Source organism: Nilaparvata lugens, chromosome 14, assembly GCF_014356525.2.
Source record: "Nilaparvata lugens isolate BPH chromosome 14, ASM1435652v1, whole genome shotgun sequence".
Taxonomy (NCBI): Eukaryota; Metazoa; Arthropoda; class Insecta; order Hemiptera; family Delphacidae; genus Nilaparvata; species Nilaparvata lugens.
In genome coordinates this window covers 8163746-8178067 of record NC_052517.1, presented here as the reverse complement: position 1 = coordinate 8178067, position 14322 = coordinate 8163746, and the positions used below count along the sequence as shown (strand labels likewise).

Genomic DNA, 14322 nt, shown 5'->3' with positions numbered 1-14322 from the left:
AAAAAAAACAAAAAAGAATATTTCAAAAGGAAACTATTAGATTCAAAAAATAACCCCAAAATTTTTTGGAACACAATCAACGAGATATCAGGGTCTAGCAACAAAACTGCCTCTTTTCCTATTCATGATTACACAAAATGTAACAATAGCGACAACAATCCCAAGTCTGCGTTAGATATAGCAAATGAATTTAACATTTACTTTTCTAATGTTGGAGCCAGGCTAGCTGATGAGATCAAGCAAAGAAACCAGAGACTTAGAGCTCCAGTCCGCCCTGTCTGTCCTCCTGTCCAACAATTCATCTTAAGAGAAGTGTCAGAGCAGGAGGTTAGACAGTGTGTGGCGGAAATGCGCAGAGGTTCTGCTCCTGGCTGCGATGGTGTATCGTGTTATTTGTTGAAAATTGGCATCGATTTTATGACTATTCCACTTTGTCATATTATTAACTGTAGTTTCAATTCAGGTATTTTCCTCAATATTTTCAGATTGGCTAAGGTTATTCCTCTATACAAGTCAGGTGATAAAGGAGATAAAAATAATTACCGTCCAATATCTTTACTGAGTGTATTTTCAAAAGTTATTGAAAAATGCTACAAAAACCAACTGTCTCAATATTTAAAAATAAACAAATTATTATCTGATTGCCAGTTTGGATTCAGAAACGACTGCAACTCTTCCAACTGCTTCTATCAACTAAGTGACTACTTGAGAAAAGGCATTAATAATAACAAATATATTCTTTTGCTGTTTGTTGACCTGGCAAAGGCTTTCGATTCTATCGATCACACAATATTGCTTTATAAATTGAAAAATATTGGGATAATTGGCGCTTCTCATGATTGGATTGGAAGCTACTTGTGGGGACGCAAACAAATAGTAAACATAAATAGTCCATTCAGTTATAGTAACAATGCTAGTAACAATAAAATTAATAGCAATAATATAAATAACAACAATACAAATTCTGTCAATAGTGAGGTGCGAAGTATCGATTTTGGGGTTGTCCAAGGAAGCACACTTGGGCCAATCTTATTCCTTATATACATCAATGACATTATCAAATCTGATATATCGGGTAGAATGCTACTGTTTGCTGATGACACTGCAGTCTATTTTGAGGCAGACAGCTGGATGGAAGTCTACGAGAAGGCATCCAGAGACTTAATTACACTCAAAAATTGGTTTGACGACAACATTCTTAGTATGAATGCGAAGAAGACCAAAATTCTTCCAATATTCCTTCATAAAAACCGCGCCCCTCCGGATAATTTACTGCTAAAACTACATTGTTGTGGTCAGGTGTGTAATGATGACTGTGATTGCCAGGTGATTGAATCGGTCAACGAGTTCAAATACCTGGGTATAATCATTGATAATAATTTATCTTGGCATCCACACATTTTCTACTTGAAAAAAAATTACGGAAATTGATTTTTGTTTTTTCAAAACTGAAGGGCATTCTTAACACGAAGGAATTGAGGACAGTGTATCACGCACTTGTGCAGTCAATCCTTACCTATGGAATTATTGTCTGGGGAGGTGCGTGTGATACTAAGATTGCAGAACTTTCAGTGTCTCAGAAAGCTATTATCAAAGCCGGACTGGGCCTGGAAAGAACATATTCTTCCGAACGTTTATTTGTTTATTTTAATGTTCTAACTATTAAGAAGCTTTATGTTAAATTTGTCTTAATGTATGCGTTCAAGAATAAAATGAACATTCCAGCACAACAAGAACATAGGACTAGAAGCGGACATCTTCTGCATCCCAATTTAGAGAGAAATTCGCTAGCTGTTTGCGACAGAAATGTCTCTTATGTAATTAATATGATTCTGCGGAATGCTCCCCCCCCCCATATAAGTCATCCAGGTTCTTGTACTGTACTAAAATACAAGAAAGTGCTACATGAATGGTTGGCATCTTTGAATGACTATCAGTGTGGTAGATTGATCAAATCAATGTATGTGTAACGCCTTGGAATTTATTCACTCATGTGTGTGCGTAGTGTGTGTGTGTGTGTGCGTGTGTGTTTCCCTTCCCGTGCGAATGTTGATAGTTGAGCTTGAATATTAAAAATTAAATAAGTATTTTTATCTTTTATTTAAATAGTTTTGATATTGTATTGTTCAATACTATTAAATATTGGTAGCTATCTATAATAGTAATATTACTTCTCTGTATCATAGATAAGTTATCTGTGTAAATTAAATTTCAATACACGTATGCGAACTCTTACTCACGAACAGACCGACAGGTCCATGTGAGTACAGTTTCAATTATTTTGTGAAATAGTTATAATATAGATATAATTTTCTTTAAATTAGTACATTTACTTTTGTTTTATGAGTCTTTTTTAGTGAAACAATAAATCAATTCAATTCAATTCTATGTTTTTGATGTATTCTTTAATTTATTGCCCGAGCGAAGTGAGGTCTGAGATTCAAGTCGACGGTTTGGCATTTCTCTTAATGTTTAAATGTTTATATGTTGCGCATTTACGGCGAAACGCAGTAATAGATTTTCATGAAATTTGACAGGTATGTTCCTTTTTCAATTGCGCGTCGACGTATACACAAGGTTTTTGGAAATTTTGCATTTCAAGGATAATATAAAAGGAAAAAGGAGCCTCCTTCATACGCCAATATTAGAGTAAAAATCAGACTATAGAATTATTCATCATAAATCAGCTGACAAGTGATTACACAGATGTGTGGAGAAGCCAGTCTATTGCTGTATTTCCGTAAGGTCTATAGTTTCAATCAGGTACTTGTGGATGAGAATACTGTGTGAGGTCTAAGTTCTCTTCCCAGCCTTCTCTCTTTACTGACCTCAAATTTCCTAATTTGCTAAATTTGCAGGTCTTTCAATTTACTCAATTTCTTTTATTCTGTCTTGACTCTGCAACACTGGAGTGAATCTCATGAGCTTGTTTGTGTTTCAGGTGGTAGAATAGCCAAAGTAGTATTAGTAAGGTTGGAGGATTCGTTTGAAGGCTGCAATCAACAGAAGTTATGTCCATACCAGGTAAGAGGAGTGTGTCTGTTTGAAAGTTTTTTTTGAAAGTCATTTCCATTTTGCTTATAAACTGTACTCGAGATTAAGTTGTTTGTAATTTCTTGTTGTCAAGTACACAACTGTACATATTTCTCGGTAGGCTTCCAACAATACTGTTGACTATTTTGGTTATTTTGTTTTCTGTTCTGTATTGAATCTGTTAGACATTCTTGAAAGGGTTTCTTTCAATTATTTCAACTCAAGTCGTTCATGTCTCAAGAAGTCATAGTAAAAACCTGTTTCCCACAGAATATCTATATATATCATATTTTATTTATTCAGGAGCAGGTGTCACCTGTGCTCTGCAAGAGTCTATTGAGAGCACAAAAGGATTGAATTAAGTTTTTATAATAATTACTTGCTATCAAAAGTACTGTCCACCGGTCGTAACTTGGCCTCTGGAAGGATCTAGTTTTAGGCGTGACATATGGCACTAGAGAGCCAGGTAGCGAGTACACAAACGCTGTGGTCTATTTGCCTTCGCCAAATGTAATTGAGCAATTTCCATCCCACCAAATTTGTAATTTAACCAGCGATCTATAAGTAAAATTACATCCTAACGTTTCTAGTCGTTACATAAAATAATAGAGTTTAAGATTCAAGTTCAACTTTCAACTCAGAATTCAACTTTTTCGATGAAGCTAAAAATCATTGTTTTTTTCAGAATATCACTTCGCTTAGACTTATTATAAGATGTACTAAAAAGGGTGGATTTTATGGTTAAAATCTAATGGTTAAGTTACTCTCTCTTGGTTTTCAATATTGTTCATCCAACATATATTTTAGTAAAAATAAATTAAAATGTACATCCATGTCATGACAATTAGAAGTTTCCCCAGTCTGTGCTAAAAATGCTAGTTCTACGGAGGCTATTCCACAAAATTACTATAACTATTTTAAAACTAATTTAATAAATCGCTATAACTATTTTAAAACGGTTACTTACTTAATGAAAAAATAACACAACATTTCGACGTTTACTCCGGTCAGCTATGGAAACAAAACTGAAAGCTGAATGGTGAATAGCTTTATTAGTGAGCACGGTTTGTAGTCACACTACCGAGTCGTCAACAACATGGCGCCACTCGTTCATTTCCCCCCTACGCCTCAGACCTCAGAAGCCAAGTTACGAGTGGTGGACAGTATTAACAATTCTAATATATTACAATATAAAAACTTGTTTATTAAAAACATGTCTTTTTATGATCAGTAAAAAAACATGATAGAATTGATGAGTGGCTTTGAATGCACCCATTGTAGGAACATTGGAATAATAGTAGCTCAATAGCTATATTTTATTATGTTAAATGAGAATAAAGTGTAGGAATAAAAAGAGATATTTACCCAAAAGCTCTTTAACGAAAATCCAATAGTCTGCATTCAACTACAGGGTTATTTTTTAATCTTGTTACCAAGTTTTTGAATGATTCATAAAACAGAAATTCAGATGTTATTCAACTGCTTAACATCAAACTTTCCATAAAAATTCTTGATTCAATAAGGATGGTTGTAGCATTGTAGCCTACTTTTATCAGTATTGATAAATTAATTACAATCTTCATAATAATAAAACAAATGTATTCAATTTGTGATACCATGTATCCTGACCACAGATCAGTGGCAATCAACGGTTGCTCACAAGGTCTATAGATACTATTTCTATAGATTCTATAGATGGTTTCTATAGACCTTGGTTGCTCATGTCTGACAGATGTTTTCTCTGCTGCTGATATTTGAAAACAAAACTAAACCTAATTATTTCATTGTATAATCAATTAAAAATGTAAAACCATCAAGTGATTGGAGTTGTTTTAAATGCTTTGGAAGATAATGTTAATAATATTTTAAATGTTATTCCCGCTGTATTGGACCTGCCTTTGCATCAGCCAAATTTGTTTCTCAATATTAGAAGGGGCAGACCTCCTAGAAACGAAAATTATTTTGAAGAAACAAGTACCCTGGCGCAAAAATCCGCCATCTTGTTAGGAAGCTCCGAATTGTAATTGTATTGATGGGAGGTTTGGATCACTTTAATGATCCTGATCAATTGATCTCGTTCACCAGAAGACCAGGATTGGAACTTCCTATGGTCATATGTGATGTGTCTAGTATTTGTGCCATGTAAAAAGCATTGGTTGGATAGACAGTTTCCATTCTGTACCTATTCTGTTGTATAGCCAGTTGTAAAATATAAACACAATCATTTCAGAGAATTGTGTTCTCTTTATCAATAAATAAAAATAATGAGCGAAGCTTGGTGCTGTGATATTCAACCTAATAAGGTCAATCAAAAGCAAGAACCTAACCTTCCTTTTCATCTCTAAAACATAATTAAACATAACCTTTCATGTTATGTTCATCTTAGACAAATTGAAATCCAGCCAATCTGGGATACTCCATTTTATTCTGTATATGGGGCATTTGTGATATGTTTAAGACATGCACTTGCTCTCTTGTACCTCAAATTACATCCAACTTGTACTTCTAAGCCCTTCATAGACCTCTGTGAATAAAAGTAGTCTCTATAATGATAATATTCCTACCATAGACTGTGATGTGTATTTGTTGCAGATGACGACAGTTACTGTTAAAAAGGAAGAGGAGGAGAAGGAGGAGGATGATAGCAGCCAGCAACCAGCTGCAGTGGAAGATGATTGCAGCCAACAACATTATCTAATTCCTGGCTACAACATGATCTTCATCAAAGAGGATCCATATGGTGAGATGAATTCTATTACTACCAGATCCTTGATTGACCAGGGTCTACCTCTGTTCCTTGGGTGATTAGATTGTGGCCAGCTTTCTCACATAAAGTGTTTCAATGTTTGGGAGTGGAACTCCTGTGTAAATGCTACTCCAGAATGGGCTGTCTGCCACATGTCAACCATGCACATGTACAGAACAAATGTGTTAGGTGATAGATGTAGTGTGTTGATACTATTCCATAAAATTGCATATATCAATCTAAAGAGGTTCTCCTACAACTTGTTATAGATTTGAGGGTATCTAATTTTATTAATTACCTCTGTTAACTTTTTCCAGTATCACTGTATCTGTGCAAGTACAATTATTGTTCTATTCTACTAAAGAACTTTGCTGAAGCATATTATTAGCTTATCATCCGTTAGCCACATCCCTCGCTTGCTGACTGTTTTTAGGTATTCAGTTGAGTGGGTGATGGCTGGAGAGGATAGCTCTGTAGATAGCAGCACTCATTTTATACTAAGCCATAGCAGCCAGCCAGTCTACAAATGGAAATTTTCGCAGATGGCGTTTATATTCAACTAATGTATTTATTTACAACTAATGTATATTATTGATGATGATTATAAGCAATAATCAACAATTAATATAATATTGTATGGGAGGACTTGGATCAGAGTTACCTACTATAGAAGGCAGAGGTAACATAAAATTGTTTGATCTGTTGTCCTATCATTTCCACTCACTTTATAACGTGAATTTCACTATATAATATCCTGTTTTCATAATTTACATAATGAATTATTGATGATTGCAGATGAGCAAGAGGCTGAAGGAAGTTCAGTGAAGAGTGAACCAGAGATGTGGCCTTCAAACTGCAGCACATCTGGCCGAGACTATGCAACAGAAGTGGGTGGACTGAATGAGCATTCAATCTCTCCAGTGGAAAAGTGCACTGAGTCATCTGTGACTGGCAAAAAGACCAAGCTCTACAGCTGTGCTCACTGTAGCTATGAAACACCATATTCTTTTAGTTTGAAGAGACACATTCGGAAACACACTGGAGAAAAACCTTTCAGCTGTGAGTTATGTGACTTCAAAAGTTCTCAGTTAGTTCATTTGGAGAGGCATGTGATAACACATACTGGAGAAAAACCTTTCAGCTGCGAGTTTTGTGACTTCAAAAGTACTCAGTCAGTTCATTTGAAAAGTCATATGAGAACACATACTGGAGAAAAACCTTTCAGCTGCGAGTTATGTGACTTCAAAAGTGGTTATTCAGGTCATTTGAAGATTCATATGAGAACACATACTGGAGAAAAACCTTTCAGCTGCGAGTTTTGTGACTTCAAAAGTGGTTATTCAGGTCATTTGAAGATTCATATGAGAACACATACTGAAGAAAAACCTTTCAGCTGCGAGGTTTGTGACTTCAAAAGTGCTAGGTTAGATGCTTTGAAAAGACATACTAGAACACACACTGGAGAAAAACCTTTCAGCTGTGAGTTTTGTGACTTCAAAAGTTCTCAGTTAGGTAATTTGAAGAGTCATATGAGAACACATACTGGAGAAAAACCTTTCAGCTGCGAGTTTTGTGACTTCAAAAGTGCTTATTCAGGTCAGTTGAAAGAACATTTGAGAACACATACTGGAGAAAAACCTTTCAGCTGCGAGTTTTGTGACTTCAAAAGTGCTAGGCTAGATTCTTTGAAAAGCCATACTAGAACACACACTGGAGAAAAACCTTTCAGCTGCGAGTTTTGTGACTTCAAAAGTGCTTATTCCAGTCATTTGAAACGACATATCAGAACGCATACAGGAGAAACAACTACTAGTTAAACATTTTGTAACCACACGTGTAAGCATATCTTCCAGACAATTAATGCTCAGAAAAGGGTATAGAGAAAGGTATTCTTAAGAAATAAGCCAATATAATCAGCAAGAATAAAACATCAAATATAACAAGACAACATACATGAGTGGACCTCCTCCATACTCCATAATGATATACAAATATACAAATTAATGAAAAATAAGGCAATATACAAAAACGATACATGGCCTTAAATGCAATCAGATTTATTAAGTTCTAATCAGCATTTCTCGACGCCAAGTACATAACATTTCAAACCGTGTTAGTTCATAGAACATCAACATCACTTTGGCCCATAGCAATACTTTTATTTGCTTCAAGAATTTGTTATTCATTAAAAAATAACGTCAGAGTGGTAAGAAGAGTGAAGTGTATTGCAACAGTGGAAGCGGCAAAAGCAGCATACCATGCCCTGGTAGAGTCCTACCTGAGATATGGGCTTATTGTGTGGGGGGGATCGTCTGCGGGCAATCTAAAGAGGGTTCTCACACATCAGAAGAGGGCTATGAGAGTGCTGGCAAGTTTCAAACAAAGAGAGACATGTCGAGATGCCTTCCATCATCTGGCCATCATGACGGTGACTAACATCTACATCATGGAAGTCATCACCCATGTTAGCTGACTAAATCTCCAGAGAGGCACAGATGTTCATAAATACGTCACTCGGCAGGCAGACAACTATGTACTCCCAAGGCACAGGACTGCAATCTTCGAAGAGAAACCTTCATATGTGGGCAGAAAACTGTGGAATCACCTACCGGAGAAAATAAAGAGGCTGAATTGTGTGACATTGAAAAAAAGACTTAGTGAGTTTCTCAAAGGAAGGCCCATGTACAAACTATGTGAATTTCTTGAAACAGGAGACACAGACTGGCAATGAAAAAATATAATTGTAAATACAAACAATTCGAATATATATGATTATATATATATATATTTTTTTTTATTCTTGACAACAATAATTGTGCTATTCTTGAAGAATATGTAATAAAGAATTTTGACTAAAAAAACAATCATTGTGCTATTATACTAAAGAACTTTGCTGAAGCATATTATTGGCTTATCATCCCTTACCTACATCCCTCGCTTGCTGACTGTTTTGAAGTAATCTGTTAAGCAGGTGTTGGCTGGTGAGTAGGCTTTCGAAACATTGTTTCTTTTGAATGTTTATAAAATTCTGACATGTCACATGCTGTGCGAGCTCTGCTCGACTATACAGCTTCATGTGACAAAAATTAAACCAAACTACAGTTATAATCATGTTATTGAGTCAGCACCTGAGTAACATATGTTGTTAGATAAAGCAGATTACTCTAACCTTCTATAACTCTGCTCTATTTCTAAATCATTAGTAAGCTATGAATAAATATGATTCAATGAACTACCAAAATACGTTATCAAAAATTTCAAAAATGTAATTCACTATTTAATGATGACCAAAATATTTTATTGAATAATTTTTATTGAATGAAAATCCTAATTAAATGCTGCAAATCACCCCAAAAACCTATTACTAATATTGACAATAGGGTTAACAGCTAGATGGAAATTCAATGAGAGCTACCATCCAAAAAGTTGTGAGCCCGGGAATTGAACCTGGTATTTTCCAATTGCTAGTCAGAAATGCTTACCCTTACACCAAACTGGCAATCTCTGGATAGCAGCACTCATTTTATACTAAGCCATAGCAGCCAGCCAGTCTACAGATGAAAATTTTTGCAGATGGCGTTTATTTTCTTGACAACTAATGTATATTATTGATGATGATTATAAGCAATAATCAACAATTTATATAATATTGGCTGGGAGGACTTGGATCAGAGTTACCTACTATAGAAGGCAGAGGTAACACAAAATTGTTTGATCTGTTGTCCTATCATTTCCACTCACTTTATAATGTGAATGACACTATATAATATCATGTTTTCATATTTTAAATGTTGCATTATTGATGATTGCAGATGAGCAAGAGGCTGGAGGAAGTGCAGTGAAGAGTGAACCAGAGATGTGGCCTTCAAACTGCAGCACATCTGGCCGAGACTATGCAACAGAAGTGGGTGGACTGAATGAGCATTCAATCTCTCCAGTGGAAAAGTGCACTGAGTCATCTGTGGCTGGCAAAAAGACCAAGCTCTACAGCTGTGCTCACTGTAGCTACAAAACTAATTCAAAATCATCTGACTTGAAAAATACTGCCACTCAATCCTAGTTTTCATTTTTGGTGAATTTGGGCCTATGATATCCTATTATATTGAGCGAGCAATTTCTGTATATCTGTTTATATTTCTCTATATTTATGTTTTTATATCGGGTTATTTATGTTCAACAGATCTCAAAAACGGCTCTAACGATTTTCACGAAATTTGGAACATAGTAGGTTTATGATATAAAAATTCCATTGCACTAGGTCTCATCCCTGGGAAAACTTGCTGAACAATATTAAAAGGATGATTCATCGTTGGCTGAAACAGCTGAGACTTTAGTCGTCTGTGGATAGTAAAAAATGAGCAAGTGATTCTGTGGAAAATCAAATCATCCCTGAAATTCATTAGCTGACATATAGCCACAGTATACATACAGTATGGAAACTTGGCTTGTACCCTGGCACAAAAATCCACCATCTTGTTAGGAAGCTCTGCATTGTAATAGTATTGATGGGAGGTTTGGATCACTTTAATGATCCAGATCAATTGATCTCGTTCACCAGAAGACCAGGATTGGAACTTCCTATGGTCATATGTGATGTGTCTAGTATTTGAGCCATGTAGAAAGCATTGGTTGGATAGACAGTTTCCATTCTGTACCTATTCAGTGGTATAGCCAGCTGTAAAATATAAACATGATTATTCTAGAGAACCATTCATGTTATGTTCATCTTAGACAAATTGAAATCCAGCCAATCTGGGATACTCCATTTTATTCTGTCTATGGGGCATTTGTGATATGTTTAAGACATGCACTTGCTCTCTTGTACCTCAAGTTACATCCAACTTGTGCTTCTAAGCCCTTCATAGACCTCTGTGAATAAAAGTAGTCTCTATAATGATAATATTCCTACCATAGACTGTGATGTGTGTATTTGTTGCAGATGGCGACAGTTACTGTTAAAAAGGAAGAGGAGGAGGATGAGGATGATAGCAGCCAGCAACCAGCTGCAGTGGAAGATGATTGCAGCCAACAACATTATCTAATCCCTGGCTACAACATGATCTTCATCAAAGAGGATCCATATGGTGAGATGAATTCTATTACTACCAGATCCTTGATTGACCAGGGTCTACCTCTGTTCCTTGGGTGATTAGATTGTGGCCAGCTTTCTCACATAAAGTGTTTCAATGTTTGGGAGTGGAACTCCTGTGTAAATGCTACTCCAGAATGGGCTGTCTGCCACATGTCAACCATGCACATGTACAGAACAAATGTGTTAGGTGATAGATGTAGTGTGTTCATACTATTCCATAAAATTGCATATATCAATCTAAAGAGGTTCTCCTACAACTTGTTATAGATTTGAAGGTATCTAATTTTATTAATTACCTCTGTTAACTTTTTCCAGTATCACTGTCTCTGTGCAACTACAATTATTGTTCTATTCTACTAAAGAACTTTGCTGAAGCATATTATTAGCTTATCATCCGTTAGCCACATCCCTCGCTTGCTGACTGTTTTTAGGTATTCTGTTGAGTGGGTGATGGCTGGAGAGGATAGCTCTGTAGATAGCAGCACTCATTTTATACTAAGCCATAGCAGCCAGCCAGTCTACAAATGGAAATTTTCGCAGATGGCGTTTATTTTCAACTAATTTATTTAACAACTAATGTATATTATTGATGATTATTATAAGCAATAATCAACAATTAATATAATATTGGCTGGGAGGACTTGGATCAGAGTTACCTACTATAGAAGGCAGAGGTAACACAAAATTGTTAGATCTATTGTCCTATCATTTCCACTCACTTTATAACGTGAATGTCACTATATAATATCCTGTTTTCATAATTTACATAATGAATTATTGATGATTGCAGATGAGCAAGAGGCTGAAGGAAGTTCAGTGAAGAGTGAACCAGAGATGTGGCCTTCAAACTGCAGCACATCTGGCCGAGACTATGCAACAGAAGTGGGTGGACTGAATGAGCATTCAATCTCTCCAGTGGAAAAGTGCACTGAGTCATCTGTGACTGGCAAAAAGACCAAGCTCTACAGCTGTGCTCACTGTAGCTATGAAACACCATATTCTTTTAGTTTGAAGAGACACATTCGGAAACACACTGGAGAAAAACCTTTCAGCTGTGAGTTATGTGACTTCAAAAGTTCTCAGTTAGTTCATTTGAAGAGGCATGTGATAACACATACTGGAGAAAAACCTTTCAGCTGCGAGTTTTGTGACTTCAAAAGTACTCAGTCAGTTCATTTGAAAAGTCATATGAGAACACATACTGGAGAAAAACCTTTCAGCTGCGAGTTATGTGACTTCAAAAGTGGTTATTCAGGTCATTTGAAGATTCATATGAGAACACATACTGGAGAAAAACCTTTCAGCTGCGAGTTTTGTGACTTCAAAAGTGGTTATTCAGGTCATTTGAAGATTCATATGAGAACACATACTGAAGAAAAACCTTTCAGCTGCGAGGTTTGTGACTTCAAAAGTGCTAGGTTAGATGCTTTGAAAAGACATACTAGAACACACACTGGAGAAAAACCTTTCAGCTGTGAGTTTTGTGACTTCAAAAGTTCTCAGTTAGGTAATTTGAAGAGTCATATGAGAACACATACTGGAGAAAAACCTTTCAGCTGCGAGTTTTGTGACTTCAAAAGTGCTTATTCAGGTCAGTTGAAAGAACATTTGAGAACACATACTGGAGAAAAACCTTTCAGCTGCGAGTTTTGTGACTTCAAAAGTGCTAGGCTAGATTCTTTGAAAAGCCATACTAGAACACACACTGGAGAAAAACCTTTCAGCTGCGAGTTTTGTGACTTCAAAAGTGCTTATTCCAGTCATTTGAAACGACATATCAGAACGCATACAGGAGAAACAACTACTAGTTAAACATTTTGTAACCACACGTGTAAGCATATCTTCCAGACAATTAATGCTCAGAAAAGGGTATAGAGAAAGGTATTCTTAAGAAATAAGCCAATATAATCAGCAAGAATAAAACATCAAATATAACAAGACAACATACATGAGTGGACCTCCTCCATACTCCATAATGATATACAAATATACAAATTAATGAAAAATAAGGCAATATACAAAAACGATACATGGCCTTAAATGCAATCAGATTTATTAAGTTCTAATCAGCATTTCTCGACGCCAAGTACATAACATTTCAAACCGTGTTAGTTCATAGAACATCAACATCACTTTGGCCCATAGCAATACTTTTATTTGCTTCAAGAATTTGTTATTATTAAGTTTCCTGATATCTATTGGGAAACTATTAAAATATTGTGTACCCAAGTACCTGAAATAATTTTTGAAAATTATTTTACTTAATTTTTTAGGTTTGGAATAATTGAAACTCTCCATCCATTATTATAAATCGAGATTTCTGTACCCTCATTTCCACTTTTTCATAGAATAATCGCAGAACCTTGAATACAAAACTATATTGAACCAGTAAGACATTGTTTTATAAAGTGGGAAAGAGCTTTTCTACCTTGTTTTGTTTAGAACTATTCCTATAATTGTTATTTGTATATCTATAGTGAAAAGTACTTTTATTCTTCCCGATGGAAAAGTTTGAAGCCGGAGGCAAAGCCGAGGGCAACAATTTTACTGAGGGAGAAAAAACATTTTCCACTCGTGATATATACACAACATTTTTCCTCCATCTACATTTTTATAAAAACTGCAAATAAAATAATTTTTCAAAACGTATGTGATCAAACAATGTGTTACAACATAATCTAAAAAGTAAACAGCTGGGCTGGCTTGTAATCACAGTTCTCCGCCAACAGTGCTATGTGCTATCTGTAGGCAAAAGTTGTAACAACAATGGCCGCCACAACTACAACTATGATGAAGTTCCCATTTCAAATTTGATTAGTTAATGAGGAATATTCGTTGGCTTATATTTTGAATAACATGGATTAAAAAAATATATACATTTTTTAGTATAGCAGTATGAAGTTTGTAATAATTTTAGCATACAAACATAAATTTCATATATTGATCAAATGTCTGGTTGAGGTATTGAATTTACTTGGTTTAATGACTACTCTATATGCTTCCTCATTTGAGCTTAGACCTTCTAACCCAAAGAGCTTTAAGCCTTGTACACACGTCCATACAGATTCGCGCGAACAATAGTATGTACGGCATTCACTGTACGTCCTTGTGGACGCGTTCCACATATGCCTCGGCATTCAAAAAACTATCTGATTTGCAGACGACACGAAGGCATGGTAGATGTAAATTTTCCACAACAATGGCGTCATTCCATTATTGAAGATAATTATCACAAAATGCAGCTGTATCATTTAATTTTAATGACTTTTATAATAAAATCGAAAATAAAACTTAACAAACTATGTTGGTGGGTTGAACAATTGTAGGTTGAATTAAGGAATAAATTGCTACATGACATAAGATATGAGTTTGACAATTCAAACTTTATTAGGATGTCAAAACATTATCTTGTTAATTCAACTAGTTATCCAAACAAATGATACCATCATAA

General features: G+C 35.4%; 1 protein-coding gene and 1 long non-coding RNA gene across 5 annotated transcripts in view; one reads left to right on the top strand and one right to left on the bottom strand.

The window, feature by feature from the left end:
- Positions 1-9585, bottom strand: part of LOC120354185 — a 28365-nt gene extending 18780 nt beyond the window's left edge. The window contains exon 1 of the long non-coding RNA XR_005572880.1: positions 9335-9585. This is a non-coding gene — a long non-coding RNA (uncharacterized LOC120354185). The remainder of the gene's footprint in view (positions 1-9334) is intronic.
- LOC111053229 (gastrula zinc finger protein XlCGF57.1-like) overlaps positions 1-12809 on the top strand; it is an 89158-nt gene extending 76349 nt beyond the window's left edge. The window contains exons 9-10 of one of the 4 annotated variants that reach the window (XM_039440694.1): positions 6575-7356; positions 12276-12809. In XM_039440694.1, coding sequence (XP_039296628.1) covers positions 6575-7356; positions 12276-12683 — 1190 coding nt within the window. In that variant the 3' untranslated portion in view covers positions 12684-12809. Of the gene's footprint in view, positions 1-5625; positions 5773-6574; positions 7364-9591; positions 9852-10718; positions 10852-12275 lie in introns of those variants that run through there. The other 3 variants (XM_039440695.1, XM_039440699.1, XM_039440700.1) reach the window with 3 other exon arrangements.
- Positions 12810-14322: the final 1513 nt, after the last annotated feature.